Source organism: Spinacia oleracea, chromosome 2 (genome assembly GCF_020520425.1).
Source record: "Spinacia oleracea cultivar Varoflay chromosome 2, BTI_SOV_V1, whole genome shotgun sequence".
NCBI classification, from domain to species: Eukaryota; Viridiplantae; Streptophyta; class Magnoliopsida; order Caryophyllales; family Amaranthaceae; genus Spinacia; species Spinacia oleracea.
The window spans coordinates 97,592,382-97,620,154 of NC_079488.1; the positions used below are offsets into that span (position 1 = coordinate 97,592,382).

At 36.3% G+C, this 27,773-nt stretch overlaps 1 protein-coding gene across 1 annotated transcript; it reads right to left on the minus strand.

Moving 5' to 3' along the window:
• Positions 1-402: 402 nt before the first annotated feature.
• LOC110802932 (ADP-ribosylation factor GTPase-activating protein AGD4) lies at positions 403-24,792 on the minus strand. Its single transcript, XM_022008387.2, has 19 exons — positions 24,465-24,792; positions 23,758-23,834; positions 20,950-21,047; positions 20,367-20,437; positions 15,697-15,759; positions 12,190-12,234; positions 9,264-9,329; positions 9,039-9,086; positions 8,848-8,943; positions 8,729-8,770; positions 6,264-6,491; positions 5,947-6,078; positions 5,206-5,424; positions 4,154-4,240; positions 3,795-4,064; positions 2,946-3,067; positions 1,841-1,931; positions 1,269-1,708; positions 403-830 (listed from the first exon to the last, which is right to left on the minus strand). The coding sequence occupies exons 1-19, from the start codon at positions 24,510-24,512 to the stop codon at positions 716-718; spliced, it is 2,358 nt and encodes a 785-aa protein (XP_021864079.1). The 5' UTR covers positions 24,513-24,792; the 3' UTR covers positions 403-715.
• Between the last annotated feature and the right edge of the window lie 2,981 nt (positions 24,793-27,773).

Here is a 27,773-nt window from a genome sequence, read left to right on the forward strand (position 1 = left end):
ATACTATCATACTTACGCGTCACCTATTGTCGGCTGGACATAATTTCATGTTTTCAACAACTAGTATCAAGACATTATCAACTGTTGAGGAGTGATACATCGTTGTTGCCCAGATGGCAAAATGCCTATATCCACCAAAAAAAAAGGAAATGAAAATGAAATAGAAGAAGGGGTCTAATGACAGATAAAAAATCAAATTATGTGATTTTCTCATATTCTCAATTTAGTAGCGTTGTACATTCGGCCTATTACATCATGCAACGAATAAATGAAAAAATTGGCGTCAAGGAGTACAGTAACTAAATAAGCTTGAGTTAAGGGCTATTTCTTAACGGTAATAAACAAACAAACAATGAGAAAATTTTAACTTCATCTCTGTTAACAATCATATGCAGGTCTACGCATTTTCAATCATGTATCTGCAATAACTGCTAAGATCTTTAGCCTTTGTTCAGCAACGTAAAAGAATTGAGTTATCAAGGTACTGTTCTTACAATCAGATCACCTTCATACAATACATTGTAAGAATAACTGAATACTCTACAACAGAACTATAAGAAAACGCGCAGATCACCTATCCAGTAAACTGTGGTTGAAATTTATGGTCTTGGTTTCGTAAATACATGACTATACAATTACATAGTTAACGTTACACAAGCCAAATAAATATAAACTTATACAACTACCTTTTGCGCTACATGGTGTAAAAATTTGCTCATTCATTTTCGGAGAGCAAAATGAAGAGTACATCGTCTGTAATTGATCCCAGCTCCATTGCTCTCTCCAGTGCAGTCAGTCCTCCCCAATCCTTAATAAGTCTTCTAGCACCTCTGAAGCCAAATAAGAAAATAGGTTTTATCAAGTGAGCAAAGATGCTGAAATAGAGAAGGTTGAGGAATGTACAAATGGAAATTAGAGGTACCAAAGACATATCAATTATTGAATAGACATGATTGCTATTTTGCTACCGAAACAGTGTCATATACAATTCTAGAATGTCCAGACAAAGTAATAATATTTCTTTAACTAGTAATCGGATCAATTTTCTTTAAATAGTAAGGGGTTGGGAGACTTGGGACATGATGACAACTAATTTCAGACGGAAGGCGTATTTATACGGGGGGGGGGGGGGGTTCAATGGTATACAAGCAATAGCAAATCAAAATTGGGAGAAAGAGGCAAGTTTACAGTAAGAACAAAAACATGAGGTCTATAAATGTAGAAGTGTATCCTTTTGGCATAATTGCAGGAATTATAGTGAACTTTACCTTCTTAGAAGATACTTCGCCAAGTCATTGTTCTTTCTTGCAATGCAGTGGTGCAAAGGAGTCCTTCCATGAAAGTCACGCATATTAACATCGGCACCAGATTGCAGCAAGAGTTCAATCATCACACGGTTGCCAACATGGCATGCCACGTGCAACAACGAACAACCACGTAAACAATTTTCAGGCTCACTACCCCTTAACCTTGGGCATGCGGATGGATCCAACTTGTGACCATCTTTTCCCAACTCTTCTTCTAATCTACTCAAATCAACACTGTGTATCTCATCAAATGTTGTATTCAAGATACTGGCATCTGACACAGCAATCAGACGATAAGCTTCACGTAGGTTACTAGCCCTAACTGCTTCCCACAGAGCCCTGGCACGTGAACCAAGGACTGAATCAGCTGCATTTAGGCTAATTAGCTGCTTTTCTGCATACTAAAACCAAGTATAAGATCATGTTAGAACTTGCACATAGTATCGAAAACTAAGAGACAGGAGCCTGAACAGGAAACAACAACCTGGGCGGTAATACGTCAAGACAAGATTCAAGAAAATGTCAAACATTACCTTCATCTGGATATACTTCTCCTTCTTGCTGAAAGAGTCGTGCGAAGATGGTTTCACAATAGATGTGGTAGAACAATCTAATTCATCTTTTCTGTATTTGAAGGATTTTACAAAATCAGATAAGCATGAAATAAGACACATTGGGGAGAAATGCAGCAACTGATGTCAATAGTAGATATATACATTAAGAGGTCAGTTGTAACTTCTACTAGAGGTTCTACTCCCTTTTTTCTTTTGTTATAAACGGATGCTTGAAGTAATTAGATGCATTAAAGAAGGCATAGTAGAGTTGCCTCCTCTGGAGATGGTGGATGTTTACATCATCCAAAGAGGTTCTACTAACTATTAAGAATTACTTAACAAGTAATGAACTCTTCATGTAAGTGTAGTATGTTGCTATGTTCAGTTTGGGCGCTAAGGTGGTTGGCACTTGTTTATTTTGTCTCTTAATTTTGTTATTTTAATATGCTTGTCATATGTTCTTTTACTTCTCTAGAACTTTTTCTTAGTTTAAAAAGAGCAAAACTAACTTCGTCTACATACTTGGTCTAGATGGACCAAAATTTTGTGGAGGCATACTGGCAGTCTGCTTGCATGGCTATTCCTTGGATATTATGGACAAAAACGGAACAATTAAAGACTGAAATTATGAAAGAAGGTCAATTAGTATGTGAGACTCACAGACAGAGACTACGGTTGTGTTTCTTGCTTTTCTAAGGTGTTTTTCTATGGGAGTATTACCAGGTTTATATTCAATTGCTAAGAGGTAAGCATCATTTATTTCAGTAGTTCTTTAACTGTACTCCTGGTAATCTGCTAAGTGTATCTATTAAATGTTTTATGTTAAACAAGATTTAGCCAAAGGATGGAAGCATCGAACACCTAATCCATAGCCCAAGGTACCAAAATGAAAAACAATTCAACAGCATAGACTGTCTAAACAATAATTGGTGGTTGAGGCGTAAATGAGTGTTCAGCCAACATATATTACCCGACATGCAGAGAGCCTCTTTCGGTGTGCATGTTTGCATGCATGAATGCATGAGAGAAAGCTTACTTAATAACAGAAGCATATAAAAACTTACAAAGAGTCATAATGTTTTACCTCTCTATATCAACAGACGGTTGTTCCTCCCACACAGAGTTGCAATAAGCATTGCCAAGTGCTTGAAACAATTCCAACATCGTTGGCTCCCAAACCTTGACATCCAATGTTATAGATCGAACCTACAATTGGAATGAAAGATGTAACATTGACTTCGTCCACATGCTTTGACTACATGGAACAAAAATTTATCAACTAGCAGTCTAGCATAGATTTTTAAACAATGTTTTGCCGTTTTTTACCCAAAAGGAATTACAATCAGATAAAAAATGATGCGAATTGTCCTGCCAGCCCATAAAATGAGAAAAGACCTTTTTAGTTAGGTGGTAATCACATTGACAAGTCATGACATAGCATGAGTTTTGCCTCAGAATCCTTAAATAAGGAAATTCTTCCAGAAGAAAGGGGTAACTGATATATGCCCAAAGAAGTGCCTAAGCTGCAACAATAGAAACTGAACAAAGACATGGTCACATGGCACCTAGACGCCTACCTCAACCCCCCCCCCCTCTCCCAAGCTCCATCCCCTGCGCCTCTGCTCGCTTCGCGTGCCTTGGGCGCGCTTTTTAAAACTAAGTGTTCAGCATGGGCGAGGGTTGGGAGAAGGGTAGTATTAACTATTAAGGACCCTTGTAAATATGCTTATTCAGTTTCTACCAGAAACCTATTTATGAATCCTCAAGTTGAGGCTTGAGATATTTTAGATTGAAATCAGGTTAAAGGATAAAAAACCATTGCGAGACAATTTCAGAATATAGCTCAAATTAAAAGCCGCGAAATTATCTGTCATTTTATACATGATACTCAGCATAAGGAGAATATTTGATTAAAAGCAAAGCTGCAAAGTACCTTTGAGATGTGAACACCAAGATTGCGATGGGCACCCGAGCATTCAATACACATCAATATGCCAAGATTCAACGAGGCCCAATCAGGCTCAGGAGAACTGCATTCTGCACACTGATCATTTCCAGGAATTTCCCTTAGGAGTTGAGAGACACCAACAGTGAGCTTCTCCATATCATTGCTCAAATTTCGACTATGTGATGTTGGGACATTTGACATAGCTTCACTTGCAGTGCATGAATTCTGCTTTTCAACCACTGGAATAACTGGCTCCTGAAATTATGGTGTCACTGTTAGGCGAGTTAGCTATTGAAAAAAATATATTGAATAAATGAATTGTGAACAGCAATGAGTTGAGTAACCTGTTCTAATATGTGAGAATTCAAAAGTGAGGTAATAACTCCAGTGATTTTGTTGACCCACTCCATTCTATCTGCCTCTGTTTCAGCCTGCAAAAAAAAAAAAATTACAAACATTGACCATAAGCGCAATTGCACTAACCAGCAGTACTCCATATATCACAGCCAGGATTTCATTCCCTTTTTAGTAGAGTGCGTGATAAAAAGGAGTCATAAATAACTAAATATGCAGTGCAAATTTTGATGTTCATACTCCACAATTAGAAGGTCACCACTTCCAAACCAGATGGAAAAGAGCAGATTGCTGTTATGCTAACTTCTGATGTCTAATACCATCAACCAAAACTCCTCGAAATAGCGATAACTTCATAGAGACTCGAAAATACTACACATACTCATATCAGTTTTGAAATTTTTGGTTGGTTGGAACATAATGAACCACAGAGAAGTTTAAAGGCCGTGCAAGATTCTCTGAAAACGGAAAAAAGGGAACAATGGGAGAGAGATGAAAATGTGGGAAATATAACCAATATGCACCTTATGCAATTCACAATGTATCTCCATTATACTAACATAGAGAAACCACACGCTGACAATGAAGAGTAGCTGACATTTCCAGACATAACTCAAGATGAGAGGGTGGGGGCAAAAAACGTTAAGGAAATGTGAAGTATGTGTATGAGGTTATAGTACAAGCAATAAAAGCAATCTTCAATGAGTTTGAACTGTTGATATAAAGCATTGAATTATCATCAACAAAAAGAAGTCATTGCCTACGGACAAATAAAAATTACGGAGATCACTACTAGAAAAGATTTTGCAACACCTACAACAATGGAAGTGGCGGGAAATAGTTCTAAGTTTCTAACTATAGCAAATTTGTGCAAATAATCCAAACTGAGTATACGCTAATTAACTAATTAAATAATCCAAACGAAGCTCAACTAAGTAAACTAATTATTAATTTATGCGCTAAAATATGTGATTATATAAAGTTAGATATTGCACGAATATTCCATTAAGTAGTTTCAAATGCTTATAAATAAGACAATTACCTGCAATGTATATGATTTTGATGGTGAAATTACTCTAAAGCAAAGACGGAGATCTCTGTCCTCTGCATCCATTTTGATTGTTGATGTACGAAGATCAACAGTACGATAGTTAAGGCTTTCTTCACTCCATGATGGATTCCTATTATGCCTTGCCCGAAATCTCCCGAACACGCCGTTATTTTGTTCTCCAACAGCTGTTGATTGATTTGAATGAGGGCCCTAAAAGGTTCAACAAAATAAGAACCTTAAAACGTCATCAGGTATACATTGTAGACCAGGATGTATAAATTGCACTAGTTGGGAATGTATCAATTAACGTCATCCCATAAGCCATTAACTAAATTCAACAGAGATCTGAATTCAGACTTCTTTTGCCAATTTAGCATCAAGTCCCTTCTGTTTCAAGTTTTTAAATGTGACAGTAATCTTACTCTCCTTCTGGTCTAAATGCAAGATCTCTTAGATTCTTAAAATCTTAAATATGAAGCTGGAAGGTCTTTGAAGAACAGAAGGAGGATATATAAAGAAGCACAAGAAATCATGCAGAAAACAACCCACAATAGGCTAACTAATGATTTTTAGTTAGGGGTACATATATAGTTTAATTTCTGGAAAATATCTCTTCAGATTACAACTGACTGCATGTTCTACTGATGTCACATTGCTCAATAATTAATACATTTTATTGACAAGCCTACCTACCACAAGTGAATCATACTTCATAAGGGCCAAATGGCTTACCAATGGTTTCGGGCCCTTGTTTCTGTAATAATATAATGTTCCACGACTGTCAAGCACAAAGAACCGCCTCTTCCAATCTGCCCTCAAACTTGAAGAGCGTTTTTGGAGGTAACCTTGCTTGATGGTTTGGACCTGTGGCAAAATACAAACCAATACATTTTACCATTAAATCCTCAAGAACCTAGGTAGGACATTATGGATCCAAATCATATCATGATGGGACCAAACATTAACAGTATATAACCTCTAAGAACAGAAGAACTATAAACAGGAGCGACAAAATTTAATACAGGGAATAAATTTAAGAGACGGTCTACCATTCCATTTGTTGTAGACTGCATAATTGCCTCTATATTTTTGTATGAGGAACCCATACTGACAGGGCGAATAGGCCGAGTAATGTCAATGCTGGTTGAGGCTTCCGTGTTACTTGCAGCACGTAAGTTGTCCATTTGAACTTGGGTCCTGAACTCCTGAATTTTTCTTGCAAGTTTGTCTTGCTCAACATTTGCTACCTCTTTTGACTGTTGTGCATATGTCAACACCTGTAGCAACATTATATCTGTGAGTAAAGCATTAGAAAGACCACTTAAAAATAAGACATCCTTAAAATTAACCAAGGAGAGATTCGTTCTTCTCCAGCAAGAGGACGTGCATACTATAGAAAGGGCATTGGATATGGTACTATTAGTGTATCCGACTTGTCAAGGCTCACATCTAAATACATAGGGACTCTGTCTTAGATTTGGATATAGTGTCGGACTGTCGGGGCATGTCATTATTCAATTTGTAAGGAGAAAAGTGGATATATATGCAGAAACTATCCGAAGTCCAAACTTTATACAATTTCAATATTTCTTTAAAAAACAAAACTTATGCGAATGTGATAAGATGATGCTGGTTTTTCCTAGTATTGTCTCTCAAACCCAGGGTGTTTTTGTAGCTAACAGAAGCATTTTACAGGATATACTTATATGCCAGGGTAAGGCATTATGGGAGGAAACGAGGTCAGAAATGTTGCATGATTAAAATATACTCGAGGAAGGCTTATGCTATAGTGGAATGGGATTTTATCATGAAAATGCTTCACCTTCAGGCTCAAGGATTGCCTAGTCCCTTAGTGCATGCTGTGATGACCTGTATCACTTCTCCTAAATTTTCTTTGCTCATAAATGGATCCAATTATGGCTCCTTTTCTGCTAAAAGAGGCATAAGGCAAGAAGATCCAATCTCTCCCTTGATTATTTCCTCTGTATGGAGTACTGTCCAGGATAGTGAGCTACTTTGGAAAGAAAAGATTGTTCCGGTTCCATTCAAGATGCAGAACACTACAGTTGAATCATTTGTGTTTTGCTGATGACCTTTAACTCAGTCTTTTTGATGATGCAAGGCTTACAACTGTTCTTTAAAACAACAGGGCTGCAAGCTAACACACACAAGTCTGCTTTGTACTGTGCAAGGAGGGATCAAAGTGATATTGAGAGACTAACTGAAGCTTGGTTTTTTAATTGGAAAAATGTGCCAAAAGCTTAAAGGCTGCAGACTGTGATCAATTTGTAGATAAAAAGACAGTGAGGTTTAGACAATGGTGTACAACGAATCTATCATTTGAGGGGAGGCTATAATTGGTCAATTCAGTTTTAATGAGACTGCACAGCTATTGGGCCAAGATTTTCTTATGGATTAACGCTTTTCTTTGGCATGGAAATGCTGGAAGGGTATGTGAAGTCGGTAAAACTTTGTTTCCCAAAGAAAGAAAGGGGGGCTGGGCATCAAGCATGTTGTTTGGTAAAGATAAGTTAAGGCGGGGTTGTGAGGTTGTGAGCCTCCATCAGATGCTAGTCGGGTATGGAAATGTATATGCACAATCAAAGATGTGTTGAATGATGAGGTTTAGATGAAAAACTGGCCAGCCAACAGGAAATACTCAATAAAAAGAAGGCTTATCAAGTCCATATTAGCTATCACATGATTCAGCCATGGACTTACCTCGTATGGGAGAAACGTGCAAGAATACTTTTTTCACTATGTACAATAATACTTTTTTTTGGAGGAAACACCAGAGGCAATATGTACAAGAATAGTTTAAGAGCAACAAATATACTCCGTATCAAATTTGCCAGTCTAAATTAGGCAAAAAAAATTTGTTAGAAAAGACCTTTTATGTCACAGTTGTTGTGAAAAATACACCCTTTATGTTAATATTGTTTAATAAGCGCACCGTAAGGTATGATTCCGACCAAAAAGCCAAGTTTCCGGCCATTGATTTCAACTTTTCCTTCCAACTATGTGCGTCAGTTCCTATGATAATTGTCAATAGTGTAATATACACACATCTCTCTCTCGCTCTCTCTCTCTCTCTCTCTCTCTCTCTCTCTCTCTCTCTCTCTCTCTCTCTATCTATATATATATATATATATATGGAGGAGAAAAGTGGGAGTCAACGCCCGAAAACTTGACTTTTTGGCCGAAATCCAACATTAAGGTGTGTTTAAAAACAATTACTAACATATAAGGTGTTCTCACAAAATAAAAAAATTAAAAGGTGTTCTCCTAAAAAAAGAGTTTTAAAATGTGTTTTCTCACAAAAACTGTGTTATAAAAGGTCTTTTTTCACAAATTTGCCTCTAAATTATATCAATTAATCAAATCTCTAATCTGCAGTGAGGGCTGATGAATATTATTATATCTTGTTAATAACAAAATTCCATCTCCAAAAACTACCCCCAGTCCCAAAAGAAGGTCGACAAAAACTGTCAGGATGAGAAATTTAATTTCATACCTGATGTATCAAGGGCTCCATTTGACTTAATAATTCATATCCCTGAAATCATTTAACCTCCTTCAATTTTCATAATCATAAATATTGCTGCAAAACAAAGAAAATTTCACACTACTTACCAGCTTGAAATATTTAAGATGAGCATCCATTATTGCGCTGAAGGACTCCAAGAACTCATATTTCTTTTTTGATTCGACATTCATGAGAGAATTCACCTGGAATCCTTAATCAAGAGGTTACAAAATGTCCATAAACAAAGGGATAGATTTAAAGAGAGAAAACAGAAAAGAACATTTATTACTTAACGTACCAGACTGAAACGCGTTCTCTCAAATGCTGATTTGGAGTTGTGCAGCTCCTGCAGATAAATTATTAAAAAGTTCCTTCAACCTGGCTATCACTTAAATGTTTTTAGCAAGGCATCATATCATATTTTATCCCTTTTCTATCTATCAAATTTTTGAGAAAGAAAGACAAGATTCTATTTCAGAATAGGGAAACAAGCATAAGTTACAGAGAAATCATCGGTACATACCTCTTCTACTCCAGCAACAATGTCCTCACGTGTGCTTTTCTTCAGTGAGGCATATCTTTCACGTGCCTGAATTTCATCATGTTTTTCACAAAAGAACGAAAGAAAAAAAACAAAAACTCAAGGAAAGACAAAATATTATTAAAAACATACTTCCTCCGTTCTTTTTAGTTGTTTTGGCACACATATTAAGGAGAGGTAAAGGTGAAAGTTAAAAGACAAAAGTGCCCCCTCAACAACAACAATCAACCATCACTTTCACCAGATCAACATCCTTCATTTCGTTCAAAATAAATAAATAAAACCCATCCCTGTCCTGCTTGAACTCCTAAACCACAACCATCATCCACCGTCGACTACTCCTATGAGTTAGTACATTGGTAAAATTAGAAAAGATGGTTCCAGGAAAACACCACAACAAAAGTCACTGAAACATCTTCTAACATCTTTTCTGATTTTACCAATGTACTAACCTCCCTGATTTGAATCGATACATCTTTTCTTCGACAAGGACGCCTTTGAGTTTATCAATCCAAGCGCATAATACCAACAGATCTACAGAATCATCGAAGAAATTTAACAAAAATTAAAAATTTATAAACAATATGAAGAAAACCCCAGAAAAGTGTTGGCAGAGGGAAGAGGTGAGTGATACAATGTGGTGGCTAAAAGTTGCGGTTCCAATTTGGGGAGATTTTCGTCTGGGTTAAGCAGAGTTGAAGAAACACACCCCATTTTTTGTTTTTCGTTGTTGATTTGGATTGGTTTTTGGTGAGGAAGATGAGAGGAAGTTGATTACTCCGTAAAAAAAAAAAAAAAAAAAAAAAAGGGTTTTTGAAATTTAAGGTTCAAATTTGTGATTTTGGGGGCAGAGAAATGGGAGTTACTGGGGTTGTATATGTGATGGAGATGCCGATTTGAGTTTGAAAATGTACAATGAGTAGTAGCACAGTGGATAGTGAACTGACTATTGAAACGTTAATGATGGAGTGAAGGAGAGAAGAGAAGAGAGGGCTCGATGAGGGAGGGGAGATTCAAACGCCAGCGACGAGGGAGGAAAAGATTAGCACACTCGCAATGGAGGAAAGGAGAGAAGCGAGGCGGCAAAGAGGAAGAAGAAATTAGAATGCGGCGACGAGGGAGGAGGAGAAAAAATGGGGTATGGTGGTGAGACCCCCTTGGTGGTTGTACTTGTTACTTTGTGAGAGAGGAGAGAGAAGAAAAGTGAGTGGGGGTAAGGGATGAGGGAGAGGAGGAGTGAGGATAAAGACGACAATTCACCATAAGCAACATCCCCAAAATAAAAGGGTATGAATTAAATAGAAATTTTCCGAAAAGGAAAGTGTGTCAACTAAAAAATAACAGAAGAAGTAATAGTTACACGTACATGAAAAAACAAAAAACTCCAGACGATCCCCCCACTCTAAACCAACACTCTCAATCACAAGATTGAAAGCAACACGAAGAAAGATAAAAGAGAAAGGCATATGATGGCCCATTCACAAGACAAGCAACATGAAAGACATGCACAATAAAGGGGCAATAACTATTGAAGAACCTAAGATGTAGACTAAAACTCCCTTTGTTTCTTAATAGATGCATCATTATGACTTTTACACTATTCATAGCCTGACTTTTACTTCTTTTGTTTACTAAGTATAAAAAATTACTTCCTCCGTTTTTTTATAATTGCACCATTTGGAGTTTCACGCTTGCCAGGGCAAACTTTGTTCATCAATATCTTAAAGTATGTTTTAGTAAAATTATAAACAGTTGATATTTTGAAACTGCAAAATGGGCGAATCTAATAAGATCCTACTCCCTCCGTATTTTAAAAAGATATACACTTTGACCGGCACATAGTTTTAGGAGAGTGGTTTGAATTTATTAAAATAAGATGAAAGTGGGGTAGTGGGTGAATTATTTATTTTAGTAAAAAGATAAAGTGAGTAAATGTGAGACTGTGAGGACCACAAGATAGAGAGAAATATTTAATATAATTGGAAGTGGGGACCAAAACATGTCAAAAAAGGAAAGTGTATCTCTTTTTAAAATACGTCCGTTTAAGGAAAGTGTATCTCTTTTTAAAATACGGAGAGAGTACATGACTATACAATTCGTTACGTACAAAAGGCAAAAGACGGTCAAAGAAGGATCTGAGAATGGTGAAAAAGTCCAAACGGTGCAATTAAAAAAAAACAAAGGAAGTATATGTTAACATATAATATTTCGTTGGATTAGTCACAACGTATATTTTCAAAATATCAACTTTTTCTTCTATTAGTAGATAGTTTGAGATACTAGTGGTCAAAGTTGTGCACTGGAAAATGTGTCGGTCAAGCTGATGCATCTATTTAGAAACCGATAGATTAAAAGGTAAATTTGATGGAAATATTTACTTGCAAGCAGTGTGATGTTTATTTTTTAGGATGACCAAAAAATAGGAAAATTTGTCAATAATTGTCTATCTTATAAGTCACTTTGTCAATTACTACCTAGAAAAAAATGTTGTGAATTACTACCCAGAAAACCTTCATATTATTACTATTGCTAGGAAGACATTCTAGCAATAGTCATAATCATGAGGGTTAGCGATAATTTGCTCCAAATTCATCGATTTAAGAGAATTATCTATGACTTGAGTTAAAAATCAATGGGTGTTTTTAATTTCCTTTTGTGTTTTTAATTACTTAAATAATATTATGAGTTCATGTTTGGCCGGAATGATGACTTAAGTAGCAATAGCAATCCTAAGAAAGCATTCTAGGTAATATTGACAACCTTTTTTCTTTATCTAGGTAGTAAGTGACAAAGTGACTAATAACCTAGGTAGTAATTTACAAATTTTCTAAAAAGTAAAGAAAATTGATAAATAGATAATATTCATAAACAGAAATATTCAGATCAACAAAAAAGGGATCAAATGTACCTGGTCATAGGAATATATAGATTTGTCGAACCGCCGACGGGAATCCTGCAAGGGAAGGATATGTATTAGACAAGGTATAAAAGCAGAAAGGGAGAAAAGAATCCTATCGACATTATTTCACCAAACAGTGGACATGAAAGAATATTGAACTCGTGAAATACTTAGTAAACAATTAGAGGAGTGTTAATGCAGTAAGGCACATAAAGTGTTACCGTGTCCAGAAAATTGACAGTGGTAGAGTTTCGACAACAGGAATTTAAACAAACCTTATGTAGTATATTCCTCATGCATAAAACCTTTAGGCTTTCAAAAAGAAAGTTGGGACTTACAAAGAAAACTTAGGAAGTAGAAACATCAGTCAAACTCCAACCAGTTTCACAACAGGAAAAAAAAAAAAGTATTTTAATCACATAAAGATATTATAGTAAATACATTGAGTAGAATAGTTTAAGCCCTTAGAATTTCTGCGATATAAAGCCAAAGATCCTTAGGGCATGGGGAAATTTGTAAAAAGGAATTCAATCTTCGCCCGTTCTTCTAAAAACAGCCTCACCTTTGAATAATCTAGGAATAATTCAAGTTTTAGGAGGTATCTTCCAAAGAATTTCCTTGACTTGTTGGTAACCGGATTAACAAGTTAATGTGACACGTATCTCACTCTAATTGGTCATAATTCTTTTGATTTTAATTTTAGTTTTAATTTTTTCAAATACTCTCTCTTTCTCTTCCTGCCATCTCCCGAAGGCCGTAGCTGCCATTCTCTCTCCTCCCATCTTCCGCCGTAGCCACCACCTCCACGTCATCGGATGATTCTCTGGTCGTCGGAGATCGCCTCTCCATCCTTCCCTTCATGAATTCGCTGTCTCTTAGACTTCCTCCTCCTAACAACGCCGTTTCAGGACTCCCAATCCCTAATTCACACTCACGAGTATAGGTCTTATCACTTTGTGTAATAGAGAAATTCCTTCAAAACAACACCGTTAGCTGTGGTCAACATTGACCCGGCATTTCGAGGGAAGTACAACGCGTTTTCGCCGAACTCAGAGCTCCCTTGCTTGTTGTATGAGTTCCATGGTGGGTTCCCCATGAAGGAGGACTGAGAGGGAGAGATAAAATGAATTTGAGGGAAATGAAGAAGTCCCTAAGCATCAGAAGGATTTGAAGGTGTATGCGGCGGTCGGGTACGAGCTTGGGAGTTTGAGTAGGTTGGTGGGGTATGTCCGTATGTATCGATGTGAGTTATGTTGGTGGAGGTGAAGAGGGGTATGGTCAGCGGTGTTGGGGTCAGTAGTGGAGAATGAGAGGGAGAGTGATAACGAAAGTTCACCCGAGAGTACGATCGGTGGGCTGGGGTCGACGGAGTTGGAGAGGAGGAGAGAGAAAGGGTGGGGGGAGGAGATAGAAAGGTGGTGGTGAGGTTGTGAGGGGAGGAGAAGGGTGAGAAGGAGAGGGGTTTTTTTTATAATAAAATTTAAAACTATAAAATCTAGACCAACACTTTAGGGTGCGACACGTAGCATGCTTAACTTGTAAAATATAATATTAACCCATTGTTTAGGTCGTAGGTAAAACATACAGTTTTTGGAATATACCCCCTAAAGCTTGAATAACTCTTGGATTACAAAGGTGGATTGTTTTTAGAAGAACAGGTAAATGTTGGATTATTTATCACAAATTTTCCTAAAGAAATCTACTATACTTTAGGGTTTAAAAAAACAATCCACGCTAGTTTAGTTTTGGGCTACATCTATAACACGTACAGCTTAGGGAGACACCAACAGTTTAAGCATGATAGCTTGTTGGCCAGAGACGTGTCAACAAGGAAACCTTTACAGTTGGCTTTGGGCAACCTTCAGATGCACCTTTGAAAAATTCTCATATGTATTACCAAAATCTAAAACCACTCAATTCTGGCCTTTTTTGCGTGTATATTCTAGAAATCAAATTACATGCAAAATTCATGTTTCTCCGGTCACATCTTAATGAAAATCGAAGATAAAGGAAACGGAAAAATTATAAGAAATCAATGAACAATCTTCTAGGATTAAAAGAAAGAAAAGAACCTTACAACGAAGAGAACAAGTAGTTCTCTACTTCTCCAATGAAGAAAAGACGAAAAGAATAAAACACGATAAATATCGATTAAATAATGCCCCACAAAGCCCCAAATGCCCAAAGCATAATGCCAAAGTAAGGTTAGAAAGACCACCATTTCTTACCACAAAACTCGAACCACAATTCAGTTCTGGGAAATATTATGATTGCACTCCAGCCACATTATTCTCTTAAGTCTACAAAATCCAACATAAAAGTTGCAATGTGCCAAAACAATGACTGGACCTATCCAGCTCATCCCACAACAAAAATATCGTATACAACAATAATTGTACCAAGTCACAACACAAAAGTAGATGGCTCTCCAAACTCCCTCTTCCCAAGCACATAATGAGAAACATCATGAGTTGGAGTTATCTTTTAAAATATAGAGACGTTTACTTCCTCAGTTCTTTTTAATAGGAACTAAAGGTTTTGGCCTCTTTCAAGGAAGAGGAGAGAGTAAGAGGAGCACGTGATCCCCTTACCAGAAAACCAACTACCACCATCCCACCTCATCACCTCCTCCCCTACCACGCATCCATCAACACCCAAACCTCCTCCTTGATCATGTATCCACCATCACTACAAATTGTATATTTGTATCCTTTCCAGCTCAATATCTCAGACTTCCAAATCAGATAAGAAACACAACTCGTAGAGTCTCAGTCTACCATCTATATCTATATTTTCTGATGGAAAATTTGCCAATTACTACCTACTTTTCCAGTCACTTATTACCTATGAAAAAAAGGTTGTCCATAACTGCTTAGAAAATCTTCTCATGATTACTATTGCTACCCAGCCTACCCTAGTCAACACTCCGGTCAAATTGGTCGGATATGACATCATAATCGCGTAAATTAACGAGAATTTGCTCTAAAGTTGCCGATTTAAGAGAATTAACAGTTAAATCAATGGTTTCTTTTTAATTTTTATATAAATAAGTTAAAATCAACTTAAACAATATTATGACGTTATACTTCAATTTGGCCTGAATGTTGACTTGGATAACAATAATAATCATGGGAAGGTATTAAATGTAGTAATTAAAAACTTTTTTTCTAGGTAGTAAGTAACAAGAAAGTGACTAGTAACCTAGGTAGTAATTGACAAATTATCTTTTTCTGATATGAAAGAATCAGTGAGGGAGGGAAAAAATTGTTCAGATGATGCTCCAGTGTAACTAGTAATAAAGTTGTGCCCATCTCTTATGCTTTGATATACAACTTTAAGAATAAGCCTTGTAAGAGTTTTGCAAGAATCATATGTCTCATTACTCACATATGTAGTACTGTTTCTTGAATCAGAATGGGAATCCCTGGTCTAAAACCAAGCAATGAGCAACTTACAAAAATTGAGGAATATTTTTAAACACCACCAATTATTTCACCAGTAGAGTTTAATATGCACCTTTGCATCTTGGAGATCAACAGACATGAACTGGTGGAGACGGTCAACTAAAACATGCTCCACCTGCATTAGGATGATGACCGCATCAGACACAATGTCATAACATTCATTACAAGTCAGCAACCATCAAATGTAAATCCAGAAAATTAATGTTACTACCAGGTTAAAGAAGAAAGCAGGGTTCCAAGAATAGGTCCAAAGATAAGAAAATGTCAACAAGATCACCAGTAAAAGGTAAAACTAAAAAACAGTAACGCAATCGCTCTCCCGCCTTCTCAGGCATCAGAAGTTCGCACAAGAGCCACAAGGCACTTCAAAGAAAAATCAATTTTAAAGAACTTTTTCTTCCTATGGAGCTAATATACAATTTCAATCAAATACTTTGTTACTGTCATAAAAGTTTCTCAATTTTGCTTTTGCCTTAAAACCTAATATTATATCAATATTGGGATCATGATTTATTTTTGCTAATGGTAATTTATTTATTTTAATAGATACTACCGGAAAAGTGCAGGATTTTTTTATTTGGTTCTTTTGTTTTATTCAGATTTTTATTTTTATCATGGGTTTCCCTTTGTTTGATCTAATATGCCCATATTGAGTGTATTGATATTGATGTTATTGTTGGTTTGTATAGAATTTTAGAAGAAGGATCATTACATGAGTTACATCTACAAAGCAATAAAAAGAAGGGAACGGCGACAAGAGAAGCATAAAAAACTACAAGGTGAAATCGACATAACTTAATTTTACTTTGTTTAACTTTTGATTTAATGCTAAATATTGGATAAAATATAACTTATTGGTTATCGGATAATTTGAACATTTGAAGTGTTTGAAGCTTATTACTTATTAAGATTGTTACGAGGAACAAATGTAGGTGGAACACTTGAAGCAAAAGATGTAGAGGAAGAAGAGGAGTTAGACAAGTCAAGGCATGATAAGGTAAGCGGTTGGGATGATGATTGACGAAGATGGCATGCAACGGCAACGTATATGATAATTAGCAGTTTGTCAAACATGATTTAATGAACTAAAGAAGACAATGATGAAAGCACGATACAAGGAAGAGGATAGGAGCACATAATGGATGTCCCAGTTTGGGAGTTTGCATATTTTTTATCTCCAACTTAAGTATGAAGTATGTAATATATTTTTCCTTATAAATTTTTTGTTTTACTTAAAAATAGAAATATCATATCACTAGTTATATTTTTTTCAATAATACACGGAGTACAAAGTACAAACTATCACATGCTATGCCCCATCTACTTTTTCGCCTTAATATTTACGCAAACCCCTAGTCTAAAAAATACCCAAGCATAAACTCCTACATAATTTCAACGATGCCCGAAGATTCACAATTTAGGGTTTTGGATTGTAATGAATTAATCACAATAGTTCTAGAATATCAATGCTTTCTTGAAATAACAAATAGTCTTTGCATTTCAGATCAAGGGTCTGATAGAAAATGCCTCTTGCCCTCTTGCTTATCATAGGGAATGGCTCAATACCCTATCAGCCTTCCATGAAACTAAAAGATTTTCTGTTCTCAGCCTTAAGATTTTAGCTAAATGAATCAAAATCCTGGGGCTTCTTATTTATAGTGATCTGAAGTCTTTTGCAAATATAATATGACCAGCGGGAAACAGTTAGAAACAACAGAGGACAGGTTGTCCCGAGAGCAACAGAAACAGATTACAAATTAGCCCCAGTTTACACTGAGTAACTACTAAAACCCCCTTGCCTAGCTTTTTCTAGATAGGAAAGTATCGAACGCCAAGCCGCCAAGTTTAGCTTTTTCTATCCCAAAGCAATAGTCCAGTTTCTTTGAATTTTGCCCACTGAGTAACTGTTAAAATCCCCTCGGCCCACAATGACATTATATGAGTTTTTTAGCCCAAAGCAAATTACCCACTGTCTAAGCCCACAATTACGCGCATTCCATTCTATTCACAACTCACAAGCACCACATAATCGCCATAAAAGCATTACACCACAACAACTCCTCTTCCCTTCCAACACCCACAATCGAACTTGTGGCAATTGCAACACAATACGAAGGGAAATCAACACTCCCCAGTCTCCATAGACAGCAAAAAGCCTCCTCCAGATATACTCGCCCGTCTCACAATGGAGGAAAACATGAAAGCAAGACTCACTATTGGCATCACACAGCATGCAGATATCCGGCAATATAGCCATTCCTAGCCGTCTCCTTTGGAGTGTCTCATTAGTGTTGAGTGTTGACCCTACCAACGCCAAGATCCATGCGACAGTTCTCACCTTTGGAGGAACTCTATCCTTCCAAATAAATAATTCCACTGGGAAAAAAGGGGTAGTTTGATGGCAACTAAGCCAAAAAGACTTGTAAGAAAATCTTCCCTAAGAATCCCTCACCCAACTGCCAGTATCCCCTACCTCCAATAGTTGAGGAACCTCAAAAATCAAGGTGAGATTCTCTTTCTCCCTGTCACGGTGATACCTTCATAAATGAAGTTTCCAAACAATGCTAGCATGTTTTCCTCAAAAAGAAACAAAAATTAAATCGCTACCATGGAAAGCCGAAACAGGAGGGTCATGTAACAGTGAACACTATATAATCAAGGGAAATGGACAATAAGAAGAGCCTCTCAATTATCACAAGACAATGTCCGGTATATCCAACCCTCTCTTAAACCTGTATTAGAAGCCTTTTTAGAGGCATTGGTTATACTCGATGTTAATAATGTGTGCATTTGGGCGTGCAGGCAGTTGGAAAAGGCAGTTGGAAAAGGCAACAAGGAATGACAGTTTTCCCAAGCCAACCCAAAAATATATATTTTAATAGTGGGAAAATATGAACTGGCCTGTTAACCCGAACATAACCCGAAAATAACGGGTTAGGATTGGGATTTTCAAAACATTCAAATAAATGGGTTGACACTTGACACAAACAACCCGTTTGATAAAATGGGTCAGGTTAATGTTGATATCTTCAACCCAAAATTAAGACCCATTTAACTCAGTTACATATAAATATCTCAAAAAATGTATTCCGAAATGTTATAATTAGTTAAAATTTAAGAAATACTAAGGGTAGGCCATAATTATTTTAAGAAAAATGTAAACATGTATTTCCTCCGTTTCAAAATAGTTGCATCATTTTGACTTGACCATCAATATTTAATATTTATAATTATGTATTAGTAAAAAGAAAAAGTTGATATATTTAAAATATACAATGAGACAAACCCAATAACATTGTACGTAATAATATTTAATTTATTAGTAGAGAATTGTGGTCAAAGTAAGATTAGTGAATATTGCCAAAAGTCAAAATGGTGCAACTATTTAGAAACGGAGGTAGTTTAATTGCGGTGATTATGTCGATCAAGTTTGTCGAAAAATTCAGTTTTAATTAAGAAATAGACAAATGGGTTAAACAGGCCACCGGTTTATTTATAGTTGGGTTAGGGTTGGGTTTTTCAACCTGTTTGATAAATGAGTTATGTTTGGGTTGAGGAATTTCAACCCGTTTATAATCAACCCAAACACAAACTCGATCCCACCTGCCTAGAGCTACTGATGTTATAAGCTTATGTAAGTGGAGTGATGAGTTAACTCTGTCAGTTTCCTAAGCATCTAAAGGAGATTTATGGCCTGGCAATTTTTCCTTAACCCTCCTTTTGTATAATGGTGACAACCCCTAGGACCCCGTTAGGTTTAGCCAACTGTATGAGGTATGGGTTTCGGTGTCAAACCCATGGGTTTAGAATGAATGACACCTAGAACCAATACCTTATTCCACATGTTTGGTTAAAAAAAAATAGAATTAAAGCATACCACTACTGCATTCTCTCTCCTCACCAACTCCCCACATCTTCTCCCCCTCTTTCCTTCAAGATCATCACGTTAAAAGTTGCAGAAATCTAATTATGTGATATAGCATCATCTCTACCACCGCAACTTCTCGCTTTCCGTCATCCCTTACCGTCAGTCTGCCACATCCTCCCCTCTCACAAACAAATATTATTTTTAGTTGTCTGTTTTGACCATTGAAGCTCCAAATCTGAAACGTTAATAATCAAAATTGATCATTTCCAATCTATGTGGATTTTTATCCATAGTGTGTTTTCAATATTTGTTTTTGCAGCACTCTATGTTTGGTCTTCTGAGTTTCTATGGTGGTGTTGGTGGCGAAGGTGGTTGCTAGGTGATGTGATTTGATGGTGATATTAATGACTTAGACGATAATGGTGTTGATTTTTGGGTATCTGTTATGGTGGTGGAATATGGTGGTTAGGTTGTTATGTTGTAGGCTTGGATTGGATTGGTGATGGAGAGCAAGAATTGTTTCATTGTGGTAGACTGGAGTATGGAGACATGCAGAGTACATGAATTTGCAATGTTAAATTATTTTTTCAATTTTTTTTAAAAGTTGATTCCAAGGGTGGGGGTTTCCTCCAAACCCACCTTCCCCGGGGTGTGAGAAACAGATGCCAGGCGGTTTAAGAGGTAGGTCCCCCAGGTGTCAACTTTTATAAAACAGTGAACCAAAATCAAGTATGGATGATTCCCAACCCATACTTGATTCCAAAAAATGCCCAACCAAATGCCCCCTAGGTTTCTTTCTAAATGTATCATTACAACTTATAAAAAGGAAAAGAAATTACCACTCTGATGCTTACCTGCAAACGAAGAAGGTCCTTGTAAGTTGAAAGCTCCCGAAATGCACTGGTGAACTTAGTAATTAGTGGACCTGAAGAAAACAATTATAAAGTGCATAAAAGCAGTGTATATATAATTGCATACTTGAGAAATTAGAAAAATGAAATAACAAAGTATCAAACAAACTTCCATCAGATACACAAGTCTCTTTTAAAGTACAAAGATACAAGCCTGTTTCATATTGCTCAAATGTCAAACTGGGGAAGAAACTCTCAATCTACAACTCAAAAGGTCAATTTTCATAATCTTTCTGTCCTACAGGCTAGAACAAAAGAAGGAATTTTTTAGTTCTAAGAAGTTACCAGCAGGAAATTCCAATTTCCAACACTAACGGAAACTCCAGAGGCCAAGATTTAGAATTCATCTTTGTATCAATAACTTAAGGTGCCTCTCTACACAAGGGAGCAGGAAAACTCACCAACCTCCCAAAAGAAAAAGGAAAACCGGGATAGGATTGTGTAATACTGTAAATTAGACAAGCCAGCAGCCTAATTGAGACAGTTCAACACAGCCACATAAGGTGTGTAAGGGAACACCACTTACCTCCCATTGATAAACTCAAAGGATCATCCTGTCCTCCAAAGGATTCTAAAGCATCTGCAAAGGTTGTGTCCCCGTCATAAGCTTCAGAAAGACCAGCCCTGCAGTTTAATGAGTAAACCGATTTTAGAAATTCACCATTCAGACATAGGTCCTAATAACCGTCCTACTGCGGATTGTGAATGCCAATTCATGTATTCAAAGTAATATTCAAGGTACATCCTACAAGGTCCATCTAGGTACATTAAAAAAAGGTTTTAAATGATTAACGATGAAAAAAGTTTACATTGGGAAGGACAAGAAATCCTAAAAGAGGAGAAAACAAAACAGCCATTACTAGGTGATCTAGGCAGTTTCTCAAGAGACCAAGATGCACATGAGTGCAGACAGGGTATGGCAGACAGGGTATGTTGGAATAACTCGACTATATTTGTGAAATTTTTGCGGAATTCTTTTCAAATGATATCATAGTTCGACCGAGATGGAAGCGGTGTTTAAAAAAGCGCGCTTAAAGCGCGAAGCTCTAGGGAAAAGCCCTTAATTAGGTCTGAGCGAAGCGTTTGTGATTGAGCGCACTTCGCGCATGAAGCGCGCTTTTTCGCGCTTTATTGGAATTTTTTTTATTACTTTACGTTGAAAGCTTTTTTTTATATGTTGTTATGTGTTTTGGACGACACCCTATTAATCTTAACAATTGAAAGTGGTTCAAGAGTCCAAAAGAAAAGTTTAAAGAAGAAAATAAGAAGACAACAATCACAGCTAGCAGTCGGCCCTAGCTTCTAGATAAACACTGTGTTATATGCTTTATTTTTGTTAAAACAAAGAGTAATATGTTTTTGGAAGCAAATCTGATGTTTATATATTTTTGTGGTTATTTTAGTAAGATATATATGCATAATAATAAAAACTTATACTTCTTAAAAAGTGCACTTCACTTCGATGAAGCGTGCACCTTGCACTTGTGCTTTGCGCTTAGGCTCTAGGACTCATATCGCTTTAGTGCGTTTTGCGCTTTTTTGCTTACATATAAATACATTATACATGAACTTGCAACAAGGGCGTGATAATTCTAAGTGACATTTACAAAATCTCAAGTCCCAAAAATTATGAGAAGAACAATTATTAAAAGGATCTAGCCCTGGTCCAAAAGCAACAAGGCCTTTCCTTGTTACGTTTTTCTCTATTGACCCATTTGCGGTTTCGTACAGTAGTGGATTGGATTATGCTGCACATGTTTTGGCAAGGACAGTCAAACGGTAACTGAGTAACATGACTAACATCCACCCATGATCTCTTTGCTCCAATTGCTAATTGCCTAGCTAAGTCTTCCCTTCACCCACTGGGTATTCCACTGGAAACAAATCTTATACTCCATCCGGCCCTAAAAGATTGCCCCAATTTCCTCTTTAGTCCGTCCCTTTGAGTTTGCCCCATCACCGTTTATAGTATGTGGTCCTCACATGTCTCCTCTCATTATATTATTTAAATTAGCAAAAAGACAAAACTACCAACTACTTGCTTTTCTTTTGCCTTCTATGTTAATAAAGTGAAAATGTGATATGGGGCAATCTTTTAGGGACGGAGGGAGTATTATACAAAGTACTTAATTTGTGAGTATAGAAAGATTTCTAAATAAGAAAACAGTTTCAATAAAAGGTTTACATTCTTTAGGGGGTATCACCTAATATCCTTCTAAATTCTCTTTATAGGTTTGTGATTCCTCAAGACGGAGAAAATCGGGAGAAATATTCTTCCACACTTGGGTCAGGGCTTCGGGCAAAAAAGAGAGATTGTTCTTGGTGGGAAAATGATGATGTTTCCCTATACAACTTGAATTCCATAGCACCGAAAACGATGGGTGGTGGGCTGACGTAGCACATGTTCATATTGTTATCATCAAATCCACTCTAATGAAATTTATCTCTCGCGTTTCATCCTTTTATATTTCCTTGGAAACAAGGTCAAGATCAGAATCTGATAAAAAGTCTGGCATGGCAGCAATCCTTTTCTACCACTTTCCCATGTCCTTCTTTCAGCTTGCTTCTCCACTAAACATTATGCTCAAATTTTCCATATTCTGATCAGGGAGGAAAAATAAATTATTCATTTTCTTATCGGAGGGAGAGTCTGTTAAGGGGAGCTCCCCCATATTTAGTTGGCACACAGTTCTAAGCTTCTAACCCATTAGTTTCAGGACTTTTGGTTCACCATGTTGTATATCTGTCCGTTTTTGGTAATAAAATTTCTTTTCTCTAAGAGAGAAGAGAAAGAAAATAAAAGTTAGGTAAATTCCCTTAATTAACACTCCACAGAGAACCAAACCAAGACTTCAGTTGGTCATTGTCTTTAGCGGGTCTAGACAAAATTACCAATCTACCTACCACAAATTCAAGAACTACCAACCAACTCTATCATAGGCCTCTTAAAATATGGGCTACAACTTGCAAGCAACATATCTCCTACAGTCCGACTATTATGATATCAGACATCTCAACCAACTCATCATCAGTGAAGTGGCATTCGAATTCCATCCTCCATTCCTCCCCTCAAATGCAGAAAATTCAAGTAGAAAACAAAGTATTGCCTACAACAGCAACCCACCCAATAAGCTAAGATCCTTTGCAACTCAAAAAAGAGATAGAAACTAATCACGAATGTGACCGCAATTATTGAATTTCTTGGATTGAGCCTTGCTGGTAATATGCAACTCAGAGTGGTCATAAATTCCTAAAATGGAAAGAACATTGTATAGTACAAGGTAAATGTTACTCTTATAAAAGATTAAAAATAAAAGTTCTTCAGAGTACTCACAGCAATTTCTGGGATCCTTTATATAGTCTCTGACAGCGATCCTTTAGTTCATCGGTTGTTTGTTCCAGCGAAAACATCTGCTCAATAGTAACTGTGATATCAGATACAGCATTCGTTCAACAACACTTCTATCTACTGCCTGCTAAAGGTAACATCACAATACTTACATCTTTAAAAATCTAGTAGCATATAAATGTGAAACTAAACCTTTCCGAACCAAAAAAAAATATAGTTGGTCGGATTTGGGTAATGCCGGTAATCCTGTTAGACACAGGTATGAGTCCAAGTGTTTGGCTCGGCTACTTAGAAAAAGCTCTGTGATTTTGGAACAAAATAAAGTAACACATTGATAACAAACTAAATCTTGCCAACAAATTGCTCAATATGTTATTGATTAATCAATTAAAATTCAAAACAAAACAAAAATTGCACACCAAAATCCGAGACCAGTTCCAGTGTAATGCAGTAAATCAATAACAATCAACGAAGTTGTACAGCATAAAATGTAGGTGCATAATTGTACTTGATCACCAATTACGCAATTTATTATCAATTCGGTTCAAATATTACGAAAAATTCAAACAAATCAGCAACTCGAAATTTTCGTGAACGTAACCGAATTACATTACGTCGGTATTTTGGAAAGTTCAGATCGATTCATAAGAAACTGAAAATTGCAAATTACAGATGAAAAAATAAAAAGCTACCTGCTTGTGAAACATAGGAGAATCTTCTAGATCAATGAAGGACGCCATTGATAGAGCTTCGAAATCTGAAAGTGATGAAGGAAGATGAGAGAGAAAGTAGGGTAGACAGATGTGAGCTCAGTGTCATATGCTACCGAGTTCCGCCTTTCTCCCGACAAATTTCTCGCTTTGTTTTGGTACAGCTACGAGACATTAATGCTTCTTTTTTCTTCTTCAAACTACCAAATGGGTTATCCGGTTCCTGGTTCCGAATACCCGATTTGAAACCCGTATTCACAAAGACATGTTCGGTTTCAATGGTTGAGAATCAGAGCGACAGAGCCTAAAATTTGTGGCAATAGAATCAAAATTAGAACTTAAGCACTCTCACTAATGAGGAAAAAAAAACTCACAGCTCTCTCTCTACCCCTTTATTACCCCTCCACATCATTCTCTTCGCAAATAAAATCTTTGGTAAAAATTTATCCCATCAATGAACTAAAAAACAAATTCACCACTCTCTAATTTCTACTGTTCATTACACCCCACCACAATGATTGCTGACTAAAAATAGCTATTGTAAAAGTACAATTTAAAGTAAAAACAAACTGATTCAACTTAGATGTTACCAATGGTTGGGGTTGAACTTGGTAGGGAGGACCCGTGTTCGATCCCTGCAACAACAATTGGGAGGGGACTGGAACCTATCCACCCATAACTCGCCCCGAATCCGGATTAGCCCTAAGGTGAACCGGGTGCTAACACCAAAAACAAAACTTAGATGTTGCGTTTTAGGTTTGTTGGGTACATGCAATATCTTGTACTCGTCGTTTTATTCTTCTTGCAGCAAAAAAATAATAAAAATCCTGCTGGTAATGACGCATGTGGACCCCATTTTGCACAGGGGCCAAGGCGTAAGAAAATACTTGAGAAAGAACGCCGCACGATCTTTTTTCCAAATGCTCGTGAACTCTTTTCCTTCTTCTCATTGATGTAGTTGGTGAATTTTTTATTCTCACCATATTTCACTAGTGAGGAACTATTTACCTCATTAGTGAGAGTGGTCTAAGGGTCCGTTCAATATCTTTTTGTTTCATGTTTTCTTTTTTTTACAAAACTAAAAACCAAAATAAAGGAAATCTATAAGGGGTTGTTTGGTTGGAGAAGGGGAAAGGGAAAGAGAAAGGGAAAGAGTGTGAGAAAGGAAATCTAGGAGAAAGGAATAAAAGTCCTTTGATATAAAATATCATTTGGGTGACCTCTGAAAACCCCACACGCTTTTCCAACTCCCGCCCATCATTTTCCTTGACCAACAATACCAGTATCACAATTTGCTTGATAGAGGCGATCTTCTCAAGGCCAACACTCGCTTCAGCTCCGTCAACGCTTCAGTGTCGTCGTAGATGGTCGTGTTCCTTCCTCCGTCAAGTTGTGATTCTCTTTCCTCCGCCGTTAAGATGTGATTCTCCCCCCCCCCCCCGCCATCAAGCTGTGATTCTCTCTCCTCCGCCGCCAATTTGTGACTATGTAACGCCCCGACTTTTCGGCGCAATTTAGAAGGTGGACCATGGTGCACATAGAGCATGGTGCACCTTAAGAACATTAGTATATAATTAAAAGAACATTTGGTTACGTAAAAAGAACATGGACATATATTTTTTATATTTTTAATAAATTGTGATTTTTTATAACAAAAAAGTAAAACATTATATTGCATGTTCTTTTGTCGTAGTGTCATGTTCTTTTGTTTATGCACATGTGTTCTTTTGGTGCACATGGTGCACCATGCTCTATGTGCACTATGGTCCATAGTCCACGGATTGACTTTTCGGTACCTTAATTATCGATAATAAACCGTACTTAACTGATCTTTAATAGCGGAATTAGGCACAATTAATCATGGGATCTATGGGTTATGGGCCCACAAATAAAATGATCCTCTAATAACATGCTTTAAATAATACAATAATCCCATTATAAACATAATTCAATATTCTCATAATAATCTCAATAACCGAATTTCCATAATAACTAATCTCTCAGCTCGATATCATATCTCCATAATAAAATACCAACTCCAGTAATAACTTTTCTTTGAGCAACTTGAGCTCCTTAATCGTACATGTACATCGTCATAAAAATAGAAAACAGGAAAAACACAGAAAAATTCCAAAAATGAGTGGAAAACTCAGTAATAGCGCTAGCTATACCTAGGTGTAGGGGTGGCAATGGATCGGAGGTGGCTCCGTGGAGCTTCAATTCACCTCCATCCTCCAACTGTCCATCCATCCATCCGACCCATCCATCACCCTATTTATCCTTCATCCACATCCGACCCATCCATCATCTGCAGGTGAATTGGGTGGAACGAGTGAGTAACTGGTGTAATTAAAAAATATCGTCAAATTTATTTATAATATTAATATAAAGCAATATGTGTTAATATAGGGGAGAATGAATTATAATTTTGATACATCTACATTATAAAATAGCCTAAAATACTAATAATAATTTAAAAAAAAATATATTAGGTAATACATAAAAGTTCAAAAATAATTATTTTTTTACCTACTTTTAAGAAAAAACTTTTTTTTCTTGTAAATTGTAAATATCAGGTAATAATTACATGCCTATAAACCAATATCCATTAACCACGGAGTATTATAATATATCAATGTAAATATATTTATATATTCTATTAGTAATTGGGTAATGGTAGTGCTCCATTCGTTCTTATTTATTAGTCCCTTATGGAATATTGAACAATCACTAAAAGGACACCTTGCATGTGAATCCTATTGAACAATCACTAAAAAGACACCCTGCATGTGAATCTCTAAAGAATCTCACCCATATGGGTAGGAGAGAGAAAAAAATTAAAAAAATATGGGTAGGTGAAGTGTTTAGTGTTGTTAAATTAGAAAATAAATGGACCACTTGCATATTTATTTGGGACAAAAGGAGAATTATAATCTAATATATATATATATATATATATATATATATATATATATATATATATATATATATATATATATATATATATATATATATATATATATATATATATATATATATATATATATATATAAAGGGGAGTTTTTTCAAGAGTATTGGGAGCGCCACGTAGGAATGTCCAGTCACAAAATCATTATTAATATATTTTAATTAATTAATAAAAGAAGATAAAATGAGTTAATGATAAGATATAAAAAGATATGTTTAATCGAAAGATAAACTTAGTGTCTCATGATAAGATAAAGATGCATATTATCATATTTAAAAAAACAAAAAAAACTCACTATAATTATATTAAACAAAAATAAAAAG

Excerpts from the sequence above, each read along its gene's own strand:
- LOC110802932 (XM_022008387.2), bottom strand. The coding sequence starts at position 24,512 with ATGGCGTCCTTCATTGATCTAGAAGATTCTCCTATGTTTCACAAGCAG. Across the intron at positions 21,048-23,757 it reads AAAGGATCCCAGAAATTGCT|GGCTGGTCTTTCTGAAGCTT; the intron begins GTGAGTACTCTG and ends ATTAAACTGCAG. Across the intron at positions 1,709-1,840 it reads AGAAGTATATCCAGATGAAG|TATGCAGAAAAGCAGCTAAT; the intron begins GTAATGTTTGAC and ends ACTTGGTTTTAG.